The sequence below is a fragment of the Nannobrachium achirus genome (assembly GCF_963921795.1).
Source record: "Nannobrachium achirus genome assembly, chromosome: 9".
NCBI lineage: Eukaryota > Metazoa > Chordata > Actinopteri > Myctophiformes > Myctophidae > Nannobrachium > Nannobrachium achirus.
The window spans coordinates 44903665-44918577 of NC_137818.1; the positions used below are offsets into that span (position 1 = coordinate 44903665).

Below are 14913 nucleotides of genomic sequence, written 5' to 3' on the forward strand. Positions count from 1 at the left end.
AGTCATTTTACAATTGTGGCCACCTGCCTTATTTAGTTGAGGCTTAAACACAAACACAGCTACCAACCTACCTACATACATACATACACAGTCGAACGCAGTTCTTGCACGCTCTGCTGGTGCAAGTAATTCAAAATTGTAAATTGTAATCATAAAGCACCGGAACCGGCTCATACATCGACGCTGTCGTTCCCGACTAGCAGGAGACGAAGCTTGGTCTGTTCCATAGCGGAGCCCCAGCAACAGGAATGGTCCCCGACATGTGCAAACATAATCGGGGGGCGCTCCCAAAATGCTGCCTATAAATACTGCAGGTTCCTTGTCATTCCGTGCTGTGGTGAACCAAAGTGTCAGGGATCAATAATTTATGCGAGCAAGAGAAAGTTGTCAGACACAGCAATGACTACAGACAGTGCTGGGGGGGGGGGGGATCCTGCTTGTTTACAGAGCTATTTCAGTATTGATTATACACCACTTGAGAGTGAGATTGAGGGGTTGGGGGGCACGGACAAGTGGGGATCATTTTGAGAGAGAGAGAGAGAGAGAGAGAGAGAGAGAGAGAGAGAGAGAGAGTGAGGAACAGTGTGTGTGTGTGTGTGTGTGTGTGTGTGTGTGTGTGTGTGTGTGTGTGTGTGTGTGTGTGTGTGTGTGTGTGTGTGTGTGTGTGTGTGTGTGTGTGTGTGTGTGCGCGGCGTGTTGGCACTGTGTGTGTGTTGAGATGTGATTGCCAATATCCATGGCAGGCTTCATATAATTTTTTTCCTTTTCATATCTGTATTCAGAAAGTTGGACGGCCATCAAATAAAACGTCTATATTATGGGCACACTTAGTTATTTCCTCTAATTCCTCAGGGATGGGGCTGGGCAAGGGAATAAATAATACAATGCATCCTGCATGAAACTTTAGTAACTGCAGTTTCAATCTATTTTTCTTTTCTTTGGTACAGTACATAGATAATTGGTCACTTTGGGTAACAAATGTACTGAAACCTGATCCTTGAACATTGACAATATGATGTGAGCACATCATAGTATAAATAATGAATAAAGCCTAATACTGTTAAGTACTTTTAAAGTCGCGTTCACAATGGACACAATACAAATAATTGTGCCACTTGAATCGGGGGGAACATGTCGCTCTGAGTCTGTTGTATTCAAACGGCCGATTATACGGTTCTGCACGGATTTGAATGTCTGTTGGTTGATGCTTGGTGGTGCATTGGTTGGCATGGGAGAGAGTGAGAATCTATAGATGCTATACGCTACAACACAGAGACACCCATGTACCTGTCAACCTACTCCAAAAATGTCAATTACTTCCACAATCACAACACGATAGGGAGCTCCACTAGCTCAAGTTTAACCCAGATTTGGCTCAAACAAGGGTTTAAATTTGTTCTCTTGCTATAAATATTTTTTGTTTTTGCCTATAGTATTTGTCTGTCATTAATAATATTGTTTCGATGAATTGAGTGTACACAGGACCCCAATGGAAACAAGCCATAGGCTGGTATTGAACTGTACGTCCGTTCCTGTGCTTTTTTCTGCAAACTGCAAATACAGTATTCAATCAAACAAACAATCTAAAGGGGATATCCTTTCAATACATCTGAAATCTGATAAACTCTTGTATCTTGCCTGGGCTTGGACATATATTGCTTCAGTTGAAAATGTTTCAAATGTTTGTGGGATTCACACATATCCCTAGATATGAAATATCACGCGATGTATCTTTGCACATATCTTTGCACATAGATATGTGACATATCTAGAAATATGTCTGAGATAAGTACTATGGCGATAGCCACAGTGTACCCGTCGAACAAAGACGTCAGTGCTATGACATCATATTGCAATGCGTTGTGAGCTTTTCTTCTTAGACATTTGGTATAGAAGGAGCAGACCTAGTATAGAGCCCCGGGGGACTCCTGTCTAAGTACATAGAGTTTAAAATACCATATACAAATACATACCTGTAGTTCAAGAACTAGTGGTTTAGAAGGCATTTGTAGAATCAGCCTCAGGTCTTAATGGGTTAAGGGACAGTAAATAGAGTCTCTTACATACAGATGTGCCATTTCAAAACGTCACACGTCATGCCGTTGCCAAGACGGTAGATTTCCAGTGGATTGGCAGAACGTTTTGCGTTGAGTTTAAATCTACCTATGAAAGTGGATTCTACTTTTCAATGGGAATGAAGTGGCTTCTTGCCATTTGCGGGTTTCTGCATCTCATTAAAGATTAGAAAGGCAAAACAGGGAAAGAAACCTGTGGAAAAAAATGCATTTTTGCATGGCATTTGCAGGAAAAGAGCAGTAAAGCCTGAAGACTTGAGACGGCACATCTGTAATATATGTCTACATACAATGTAATACAAATGAACACAAACACGGCAATTTTAAAAATGTAATCAGATCTCTGTCAACTAAAGCTTTATTTGTAAACAAACATGATTAATTATATTGATCTATTTTGTCTTGCTGACATCTGACTGTGTCATAAAGAATATGTTAGTCTAAAATGTATCTACTCCCCCCAGTCATATTAATACATTCCTCCAGACACCGACCAAGGAGGTGGAATTGCCAACTGGAGGTGGGATTTTCAACTCAAGCATATCAATCAACCTTAGACCTTAATTATAACTAATTAGAAAGCCTTGTACTTACAGTAGTGTTTAAAACCCAACCTGGAAAACATTACAGACAATTATATCTGTTATATACCCTCCTGGCTCATACTAATGTTTATCTCAGTTTTTATTAAGTTTAGTCCTTTGTACTGATAAAGTAATTACAGTATGCAATTTTAATATTCATGTGGATGTTGATAATGATAGCCTTTGCACCACATTTATCTAATTACTAGACTCATTTGGCTTCTCTAAGAGTGTAAATAAACCCACTCACTGTTTCACCAACACTCTCGTTCTGGTATATAATAGATGGCATCAAAATTAAACATTTAATTATCTTCCCAAAGAATCCTCTTTTAATGGGCCATTCTTTAATACATATTGAATTGCTATTACGGTACTCGTCATTAGACAAAAAAGTCTAGATGTCTATACTATAGTGCTGTAGCTACATTTAAGGGAAACATACAGTAGCATTTCATTAAAGGATTGCATTTACTTAAAGTCTAAATGCTAACTTTAGTTGCTCTGAAATTGATCATCTTATTGATAGTGTCACAGGCTCACCGCGAAAACACTTGAATCAATTGCCCTTCTGAAAAAAAGAAGCTAATAAAACAAAAGAGGTGAGCTCCATAACTACAGTATATTGATCCATGTATTCCCATAGCTCTCAGTTGTAACACAAGCTTCTCTAATGATCAAAATTCTAGCATTCGAGACAAAATTAATCACATCCTGCCAGAACCAGCACCATCTTCAAACACAGGAACCTTAAAACAATTAGTTATGTGACTTCTTACATAACAATAATTTACTCTAGTATTCTTGTCAGGATTTAGAGCAAATAATGTCACAGAGACAGCTATGTTGAAGTTACCTCCTAATTGCACAAAGGAAGTTGTTTTGTTAGAACTTAATTAACTGCATTAAGTTGTTTTAAGTCATATTTATCACATTGATCAATCAACCAATAACGGTTTGTTCAATCACTTCACCTACAGTATAATTACATACAAAAACAACACAGTGATGCCAGGTTGAAAGTGGGTTTAATTTAATGAAAATTAAAATGTAATGATATGCCCGTAGGTCGCAAGTTTACTATGAAAACGGTCACAGCTTGTCTGTGTGTATCTCAGTTCTATGGGTATGTCTGTGGTTCAATGGGTTTGTCTGTGGTTCTATGGGTTTGTCTGTGGTTCAATGGGTTTGTCTGTGGTTCTATGGGTTTGACTGTGGTTCTATGGTCTGTGATGTCAGGGGAACCACTCTTAAAAGAATGGGTTTGACGTTCTGATGCCCATATATGGAGATCGCTGATGTCATCACGAGTCACACTTGCAAATTAATTACGTCCTTGTCCGTTTTATGCCCATATATGGAGATCCCTGTCCCGATGTCATCAATATTAAGCGCATATCTGGGAATGCCCATATTTGGTAATGCCCATATATGGGCATGTTATGACATCACATTGTTGACTATCATGCAGGGGTCTGGTGCAACTGGTCCGATATACATCACTGGCCAGATGGCCAAGAATTGGCGCGAGGTCGCATGTCGCCCTGAGGCGTCTTACTAGTATAAAACTGTGTCACTATAATTGTGTCACGTGCGAATGTCTCTTTAGGCATTGATTATGAACCTCCAACAATGAAAGGCCTTATTGAGAGAACATTATTTCTTTATCACCTTGTTTTAACAGCTAGACAAAGGCTAAGTTTCACTTTTAAAGGTACAATAGATTTCATGTTGTTCCACATTAGGAACACAAACTGTGTTAGGCACTCAGGAGAACAGATAACACTCTACCGTTACACATACAAAACAGTTATTTATCTGCAACACCATATGTGCATATCACCGTGTCCAAGTGTGTTTTGGTCTTGTAGAGCAGAGAGAGCAGACAGCTACAGGTGCACCGTCTGTGGGCCAGCTTAATCAAAATGATCCAGCAGTGCAGACTGACTCATTATAGCCCATAGATCTAACAGTGAATCACAGGTGATCCCTCTTCTCTGCTCAGAGGCTGTGTGTGCGCGTGTGTGAGCGTGCATGTGTGTGTGCATGCTTGCGTGCATGTGTATGTGTGTGTGTGAGATGCAACTGAGGCTTCATCCCGGCAGAGAATAGCATCCATCAGAGGTCCTAGTCTACACCGACAGCCCCACTAAGGGGGAGACATCGCTCAAGCCTCATGCCATTCCAGCAAATTCCAGCTTAGCCAAGCACAGCCACAGACATGCTCAAAACAGCATACACAATCAGCATGTACACGTGCAAAATGTACGCGTGCACAGACTAAAAGACCTGCAAAGACGAACGCAAGCACGCACGCACGCACGCACGCACAGCAAAGACAAGCCAGCTGCATACATGATCTGTAGAACTTTCACTGCAGGATACTTTTTAATAGACCCAATATTTCTGGAGGGCTGGCTCTTTCAAAAGAGGCAGTATTAAACATTACTGTGCCAAGCAATACAAAATTCCCTTTGTCCACAGGTCTTTCCACAAGTAAGACACAGTGGAATAAACCTTTGTGTGATGTGGTATACTTGATGGTCAAGTAGGGCTGGGCGATATGATTTCAAGTAAATATCACGATTATTTTAAACTTTTCCCTTGATCCCTTGACAATTATTGAACTTTTTTTTAATATAATGAAAATAGCAGATGTACAAGTTCATAAGATGTCACATTATTATAGACAGGCTATTTTCGCTATCAATATTGGTGGTTTCAATATATTTTCGGTTAATTGCCCAGCCCTGTGGTCAAGATGGATTTACAGTAGAGCAGCTATTGTCAACGGGGTTAGTAGTACCCCTGGGGATACATGAATTGATCTAGGGGGCATGAGAACAGTCCTGTTGAATAGCTGAATGCAGTATAATTTCCCAGAATGAATCTATGCACCCTTGCATAGCAACAGCTAGGTTATAACCTTGCATTAGAGATCTGCGTTGGACTGATTTTCTTAATCCCATTACCGCCCGCTCCCGCTTGATTTCTGACCACTCCCGCCCGCCGCCGCAATGATTTCATTTTTGACTACCCGCACGGCCCCACAGACAATTCCTGTCCGCCGCTCCCGCCCGCAAAAAAAGAATTATGTGCATTTAGTCCAACAGCCTCCCTCCCAAGAAGGCACATTGAGATCCAAAACTATTACCAAAAAGAATAAGTGTGTGCGATGAGAGGAGCATTTGTGAGGGGTTGCACACAGAGGGAAAGTGTTTATATTGCGATGGGAGGGACATATATAAATAGTTATTGCGACCGTCAGGTCGCAGTTACTATCAAAACCTCCACCGGCTGTCAGTCAGTCTGTCAGTCAGTCTGTCAGTCATACGTCACACGTCAAACTTTTGCCCTTCACATATCTCCGCCACTGTTGCCCCGATCCATGCCAAACTTTGCACACACACTCCTTGGCTGCCAAACCACTACCTCCACCTCATTTCTCACATGGCCCTCTTCTAGCACCATGGGGCCGATTCTTGCAAAACACATTTTTGGACACTGCTCCTACAAATTTTGCCCTAAAATCACGCAAATCGGTACACAGTATGTCTAGACTCATGTCATCAACATGGATCTGTCACATTTAGCATCACCATCAGGCTGATTTTTTTAAACACATTTTTGGACACTGCTACAGATTTTGCTCTAAAATCATGCAAAGCAGTACACAGTATGTCTACAGTCATGTCATCAACATGGATCTGTCCCATTTAGCGCTACCATCAGGCTGATTTTTACATGCGACCTGACGGTCGCTTATCTCCCAATGTAGGGAGTCTTACTGGTATATAAAATAGTGAGTGACAATGCCGCCGCGACAAGCTGCGCACGGTAGCGTGAGAACAAATGAGAGAAAGAGAGAGAGGGAGAGCGAGAGAGAGGGAGAGGGCGAGGGACGGGGAGAGAGAGCGAGAGAGAGACTCCACGTACTGTAGGTGCGTGCGATGTCCTCAGCAGGGGAAATTACGTTCTCTACATATTCACATCTTGCTAAAGTAGAGATATAAGCTCTATGTCTCGTTTATTGCGGGAGAGTGCGGGGCGGGATTTTGCAGAGTCCGCTGGCTTTATTTTGACCGCCTGCTCCCGCCCGCAGGGATTAAAATACCGCCCACGCCGCAACTATTTGCGACGGGTCCTGCAGGTCCCGCGGGAGCGCTTCAGATCTCTACCTTGCATCGGCTGATACCCTTGTTACAAAGTACGCTAAAATGCTAATAATGTTGAGTCTCGTGGACTCAACTCATGCATGTTAAAAGTTTGGGAACCATGGATTTAGACCACTTTTGGTTGATATCTGGACAGAACATCAATGGAGATGTCAAGTGTGGCTGGAAATACAGGATATCTTGGCTCACTCATTCAGCCAGGAAGCACAAATACACTGAATCACTTAACTATTCTTATCTTAGCTTTACTAGATAAAAACAGTAACCCTTTAAGAGATTCAGAATCTTCAAACCGAACCATATATCCTCAAATGCCATCTAATTTGCTCCAACCAGTTCGAAGCAGTTATGATTGTCTTTTTCCTGGCATTATTGCTGTATGACCCACACATGGAGGTTCAAAAGCTGTGATAATAAATAGGCCAGAGAGTCTTACCCCAGGGCCCTGAGGTGATGCTGGAGGAGAAGCCAGAGGATGTGGCTTCTGACCTGAGGAGAGATGGAGAAAAACAGAGACGTTGGAAAGATTTAGGCCAAAGCTACATGGAGCTGGATATTTGTGAATCTAGACATTTTTTGGTGCTGTTGGGGCTTGTAGCCACACGAAGCTGGATATTTTGGCAGTGAATCTGGATATTTTTCAATCCGGATAAATAAGTGGAGACACTGAAATATATCCGCTTCACTGGATCCATGTAGTCATGATACCCGGATATCTCTGAAGACTTTACTGTGTGTGTGCTTGTTAGACCTAGATATCGTTGTCGTGTGGACCTAGATATTTTTCTATGTGGATATATGAAATATCCAGCTCCGTGTGGACCTAGATATTTTTCTATGTGGATATCTGATAAACCAGGATATATGAAAAATCCAGCTCCGTGTAGCCATGGCCTAAGAATACATTTATTACCTGCACTCTTAATGTTGTGCAATTTCAGATATGCCCTTTCTACCTGAGATTTCTTTTTTTTTATTTTACCTGGACCTTATGACCATTTTTTTTTTTACATAAAATGTAATATCTTTGGGACTTGCAGCCTACTGATTATTCCCACCAAATGTCATGAAAGCCCACCCCTTTGTTCTAGATTTTGACCATGAACCATGACATTTTCAACACAAAACAATCTCTTTGGGGCAGTCTACTGATCATTAAATAAGGAAGATGGCACACACTTCGGTGCAGGACAAACGGAAGCTCCCCATCCTCAACATTTTGATTAATGATCTTCATCAGGAAATTCCTGGTGAAGATCTTATGAAAAAACCTGGAGCGCAATAAACATAGCAGACCCTATCCAGTGTACGGACCTTATCAGTTTTTAGATGTTATTCTATTCCCACCACTAAAATTGGCACATCCATTCTCCAGTTATAGTATTTTGCAAACATCTGGACAAACGGGTGCAATCGGTTGAGAACATAATCTCTAACTCCATTTCCTTCCATATAAAGATCGAAAGTCCAAGCCCTGTTCTGTTGCTCACATACCGTACAGTACTGTAGCTAAATACAAATTATTTCCCATTATTTTCTCAGTGAACAGAGCAACATTGTCATTTCTCCCCAATGGGCTGTATATGTGAAGACTCTTAATTTCATAGCCTAGTTAGAGATATAATGGAACACTAACAGGTGCTTGCAGGGAAACTAATACAATGCAATCTTTATTTCCATTGCCTTGTTGTTGATTGAATTGCAAAACCCTGAACTGCTTCGAGCAAATTTCACAGCTAAACTACAGTATTCACTAATGCTGTGATAAATAAAAAAAGCTAGACAGTGGGTAGAAAATTTAAGCAAACTGTTTTAGACAGCTGTGATTTCAGTCTAATTCAATGTTGGCTTAGAGCTGAAATCCGGGATGTATTTGAATGAATAAATAGTTATTTAACCAATCTGTATGGTTAAATAACAGAGTATGTCAACACAATATAACTCCACAGGCTTCAGATGTCCACCATTGTGCCTTTACCCAAGCATTCCGAGTTAACATGACTTACCTGTAAGTATTTGTTTTGAGAGTTTGTTGAGGGACTTAATTTGTTCCATGTTGCCTGCCACACTGACTAGAGTCTGGACCCATGTCAGTTTGAGTTAAAACAGATCTACTGCCGATGCAATTGCCATGGCTCTTCAACGCCACCCTTTCTCACCTGGAGGTGAGTCATGTGCCAATTCTGTTTGTGGACTACAGCTCTGCATTCAAAACAATAGTTCCTACCAAGTTCTCCACAGTACACGTCTCCAAGGAACTCATGTGGGCCGAGCACCATGAAAAAAGGTTCAACAAAGTCTGTACTGCCTTAGAAGCGGCTGAAGAAATTCAGCATTCTCAGGGCGTTCTATGAAAGCTAGCCTCATTGAGAGCATCCAGACGAGCTACATCACCGTCTGGTATGGGAAATATACCCTCAACCGCCAATCGCTCTACAGAGGGTGGTGCGTAACTGCCCAGGATATCACCAGCCCAACCACAATCAGTTCACACTACAGTATGTCGGGCAGGCAACACCAAGGCATCATAGAGCAGCCTGGGCTACGGCGGCTGCGTGCGCAAGGGTTCATAGGTGACAGCGTTATGGATAACTCCTAACGGTATGGACCAGAGCTAGGTGAGACCCATCACCCTAGCGTTATAGTTCCAATAAATAAGGATAAAAAAAACAACTTCTTATGAACGATGTTGGTGTCAGTAAGTGATTTGAAGGAGGATATATGTTCAGAAACGCTGTGCAATTGTCATTTCTACCGGGTCAGGAAAAGGCAGTCTGTCTCCTTCCCCTCCCTGCACTATAGGGCTGTTAGCCGGGGAGAGTCAAGTCTGCCCTCTCGCCAGAGACCCAGAGAGCACTAATTTTAGCGTTTTTGTCCATTTCAATAAATAAGCATAAACAAACATTCACATGAACAATGTTGATGTAACAACCAGATTTGTGTGGAAATATAATTTTTATACACAGATTTATATATTTTCGTGTCGAGTCACTTCCTGTGCGAGCCCTGTGTGAGCCGAGGAAGTTGCTGCGGGCGAGGGGGAGAGTACAGTAAGTACAGTAAATTAATTTGATTGGCTTATTGCGAATCCCCACAATGAAATCATCAAAATATTAGCAAATAAAAGAGACAGGGTTTTTTTCTCCCTTTTTTGTAATGTCAGCGGCCATTTACAGTAAGTAAAAAATGTGAGTACTTTTTCCACCACTGTTGCATTACCACTGCTGAGCCGCCATCTTTCTTGTGGTTCAGACAGATAGTGTAGCAGCCAGGAGAAAGAGGCTGGCCAGTTACTGCCACAGACAGTGGGAGATCCCAGCCAGCAAGCTTGTGCTATGGGAGCCAACACATGGGCATGGATCACGCGGGCAGCATCCCACACCATGTGGATGTACTAAAGAAAGATGCGGGGGCGGAAAGCACCAGTGAGATAACCAGATGTGTGCAAGATTGAGATGACTTTAGAACGTCTTTTTATAAAAAGTTAACAATGACAATTACCGGTACATAAAATATGTTTCTGGTTCAAACACATTTCTGTGAGTGAATAATTTGATTTTTTTTTTAGTTACAGAGTTTGACTTTAAGCTGACTGGTTGGTAACCATGGTGATATGAAATCTCACTTTCTCTCCCAGACTTTTTTTGTCTGTCTCTGGTGGCCACTGTCTGGCTTTTTGAAAATGGCTTCTCTTGCCTGAGGTGACTTGCTACAGCACCCATCTGCTCAAAGTACGCCACGCATAGACAGGACATGGAGCAATGCTGTCTAGCCCTCTGTCACAATGTGCTCTGACATGTCCACTGCACTTTGTTCCTTATACTCTTCAGCATGCAGCATACTGTACAGTACTGTATGCATAACTCTCATTAGATGAACTGAACTCATCATGCAACTGACTGTGTGTGATCAATGGGATCAGGGATGCAACCTCTTGTCAGTCATCTTGCAGATGCATGGTATACTGTAAGTGAACATGTTGTACATCCAGACGCTGGATGTTTTGGAGGGAATGTTATGAAAAACTTAAAGAGGTGATGTGTCATTAACCAGTTAAGCCCTATACTTCCGTCAAAATCATTGAGATGTGCCTGTAAATCTGCTATGTTAAGCTGCATTAAATAAAATGGTATACAGCTTGCAAAGAAATAAACCGCGGAAACCCGAATAAAACGCGATCAAATCCGCGAAAAACCGCCAATTTTCGCGCGCGCTGCGTGCACGCGCGCAGCCGCGGGCGCTGCTCCCTGTAGCACCCCCTACTGCTCAGGGCTAGAACCACGCCTGACTTATAGGTTAGTTCTGGGAGTGTGGGGTTGAAAAGTACTATACTTTTCTATTTGCTAATGCAATGCAAATTTCTTCCAAATTTTTGGTACTTCCTCATCATATAGTACAAATAAAGCCAGGGGAATAAATATATGCACTTACAGATCTTTCACATGCAAATATTCTAACTAGGCAACCACTACAAAGACACACAGTATCCGGACAGATGGGCACATATACTGTACACACATACGCACGCACGCACGCACACAAGGAATCTGGGAATATTTTAAAAGTCATGACTTATTAACTCATTAAAAGCCAACCCCGCGATGTCGCGTGAAAAGTAATAGAGTATCTATAGTGCCATCCACGCGATGTCGCGTGAAAAGTAATATATTACTGTAACGGCGAGTAAAAATACCTAGTACTTGGCCGAAGCTCCGGAGACGAAATCCGGCGCTGATTTGTCATCATCACGGCTCCACGAGCACACAATAGTCATCCCATAACATTGAGGTGGACGGCCGATCTCATCTTTAATGTCCATTATCTCAAAACTACACTTTAGAAGCTAGGATGGAGGCAGATGCTCGCTTATTTTACACAGTTATAAAAGCTCCCGGTCGGCCATTACACAACTCCACGTGGACACGCATCGGTTCCGGCGCACGATCCGATGACGTCAGACCGGAAGTGATTGCGCGGTGGACTTCTGGCCTTCAAAATAAGACAACGCAAGTGAATGGGACCTGAAGGAGGCACTTTGGACATTATAATCCGTTAATGTCTGGGGCTCAGAATGAGTTAACAGTGGGTTGAGGTAATAAGTACATTTACTTATTAAGTACTGTATTTAAGTAAAATGTTGATGTATTTGCACTTTACTTGAGTATTTTCCATTTTCTGTACTTTTACTTCTACTCCACTAAATCTCAGAGGCAAATATTGTACTTTTACTTCACTAAAATTATTTGAAAACTTGAGTTGCTAGTTTCTTTATAGATTTTGATTATTATTACAAAACAAACATTAACCAATTCAATCCTACATACATTTCGGCCATTTGAAAATTGCTGATCTACAAGTGAGCATTGTGAGCTTGTAGATCTGCAATTTTCAAAGGATTTTTATACATTTGAATAGTGAAATAGGACAGTCTGTATAATGAGTACTTTCCACAGTACTTTTGTTACTTTAATTTAATACTTTGTACTTTAACTCAAGTAAAATTTTAATTCCAGACTGTTACTCTGTTTCTTGTATTTCTACATACAAGAAATAGTATTTCTTCATTGCAGTATTGATACTTTTACTTAACTCATTCAGAGCCCCAGACATTAACGGATTATAATGTCCAAAGTGCCTCCTTCAGGTCCCATTCACTTGCGTTGTCTTATTTTGAAGGCCAGAAGTCCACCGCGCAATCACTTCCGGTCTGACGTCATCGGATCGTGCGCCGGAACCGATCCGTGTCCACGTGGAGTTGTGTAATGGCCGACCGGGAGCTTTTATAACTGTGTAACATAAGCGAGCATCTGCCTCCATCCTAGCTTCTAAAGTGTAGTTTTGAGATAATGGACATTAAAGATGAGATCCCCCGTCCACCTCAATGTTATGGATGGGACTATTTTGTGCTCGTGGAGCCGTGATGATGCGAAATCAGCGACGGATTTCGTCTCCGGACCGCCGGCGATTCTTCTCGGTAATGTACTCGCCGTTACAGTAATCTATTACTTTTCCCGAGATATCCCGTGAATGGCACTACAGATACTCGAGTACATTTCGCGAGACATCTCGCGAATGGCACTAGATGAGTTAAGTGAATACTTTTTCCACCACTGCTTATTAACCACTTAAGCCCTATATACTTTGTTGCATAACAATGTGATGTGTTGTGGAGAATTTAGTCATTTTTGGAAAATGTTTGCCTACTGTATGCCCAAAATAGGCACCAGGACATGTAGGCAAAAGAGTGGCAGAGATTCATGCTTATAAATCTACTCTAAACACCAGCCATTGACATACTGTGGAGTCCTCCTTTGAAGACACTTAAAATGGCATTAATAAACTTGGCAAAGAACCTTTCCCCACTAACAAAGATGCTAATGTAATGTAATGAAAATGTGGCTTAATAAACAATTCTCAGATTAGATAAGTTAACAACACCATTAGGAAATCAACTGGCATGTGGCTGGGGTTCATACAACTTATTCTTGTTGTCAACGGGATTGAGTGCCTATGTGCAGCGTTTATTAAATCCATAGATAGACATGGTGCATATCAGCAGTTTATGTTTCAACAAGAGATATACATGTGGTGCATCATTTATCTTTGCCTCCACGCAAGACCTGGCATATTGATTCAAAACTCTATTTCACTAAGAAAGCCACTTGAAGGCCCCCATGTGAAAGACCTTTCATTACAGAAGCAGAGGGAGAATATTAGACTATATACTTTCACTGCAGTGATACTGTGTTGTACACAGTTATAAAATATGTTTATGAGCCAAACCTGGCCAATAACACAACTATGCCTTTATGAGAGGTGGAGGAATACTATAATGTCACTGTTGTTGCAACAAGCCGCAAATACTGTGGCTGTCTGTGTTTACGTCACAGCTCCTGTTCGGGAGCAGAAGCTAGCGTAAGATAGCAATGTCAAGCTTGTTCAAGATCAAGGGGCCATAGCAGACAGTCAAGGTCTTCTCCAGATATCCCTACCTCTGAATTTATCCCTTTATCCACCCCCCAGACCCCAATCATAAAGCATACTAATCATGCCGGGAGCAGGTGGTGCCATAGAGATAACACTGTGGAGGTGGGGGCCACATTATGCACAGAAGCCGGTGGTCTGGGTTTTGATGGATGTTGTTTAGAACTTTGGAGCTTCCTTCTGGGTATTACTGCGGATATGTGAGCACTGAGCACTTTGAGGTAAGGTAACTGTATGTATACTACCCTCCCCATCTCCCACGCAGGCACACACACACACACTCTTTTCTTCAAGTCCAGTAAATAAAACATCTCAGGTCAGGAAAATAAAGCCTGCTCAAGCTGGTTTCATAAGCAATCTGAGCGCCGAAAACATCACTTGAAGCGCCACTTCCTTTGTTCTTAGAAATCAACCTCGAAAGGACCCTTCTCTTTATTTGTGCGGGAAAACATGAAAGCGTTGAGTTTCACCCCACGCCTTTTTCCTGGGAAGCACCGAATGCGTCCCTAGAACACTGTCACGCTAAAACTGCATTGTGCCGAGAGGCTCCGCATTCAGCTGCAGCACCAATATGAGGATATTTACCCAGCGAGGGCGAGGAGGGCGGTCTCCTCCGACGCGCTGCCTGCTCCTCCTCCTCCTGCTGCTGTTGCCGGGTCCTCAGAGATGCCTTTGGGCTCAGTGCCTTTCCTTCCAGAGTGGACCACAGGCGGAACCGTACCACGTCTTTGTCATCCCCTACTTCCTGCAGCGGGGGAAAAAAAAAGAGTCATTAACGCATAAGACAGCTCTCAGCCAGAGCCAGCAGAGAAATGATAACTTAATCTAATCTTCCTTCTTTTCTTTTTTTTCCCCAAAACACCACTATCACTGGTTCTCCTTCAGGCATGCAATCAAGCGTGGCAAAATTGTTTGCCAAGATAGTTGCACACAAAATGACAGATGACATGTCATTAAATATCAGCTAACGCTTTGTCTGTTTCTTAAGGGAAACATATGGCCTCTGATAGCTGAAGTGGCTTATCAGACACGGCGTGGTAATGAAATAGTGAAATATTTCCACTCATTTGTTGGAAGAGCTGGCCTCCACCACCT

At 42.1% G+C, this 14913-nt stretch overlaps 1 protein-coding gene across 1 annotated transcript in view; it reads right to left on the minus strand.

Annotated features, from left to right (window-relative positions):
* Positions 1-14913, minus strand: part of nphp4 (nephronophthisis 4) — a gene marked incomplete at both ends in the record, with an annotated part of 228353 nt that overhangs the window by 90700 nt on the left and 122740 nt on the right. Inside the window, 2 exons of the mRNA XM_080732808.1 lie at positions 7271-7323; positions 14404-14563. Of these exons, the coding sequence (XP_080588934.1) occupies positions 7271-7323; positions 14404-14563 (213 nt within the window). The remainder of the gene's footprint in view (positions 1-7270; positions 7324-14403; positions 14564-14913) is intronic.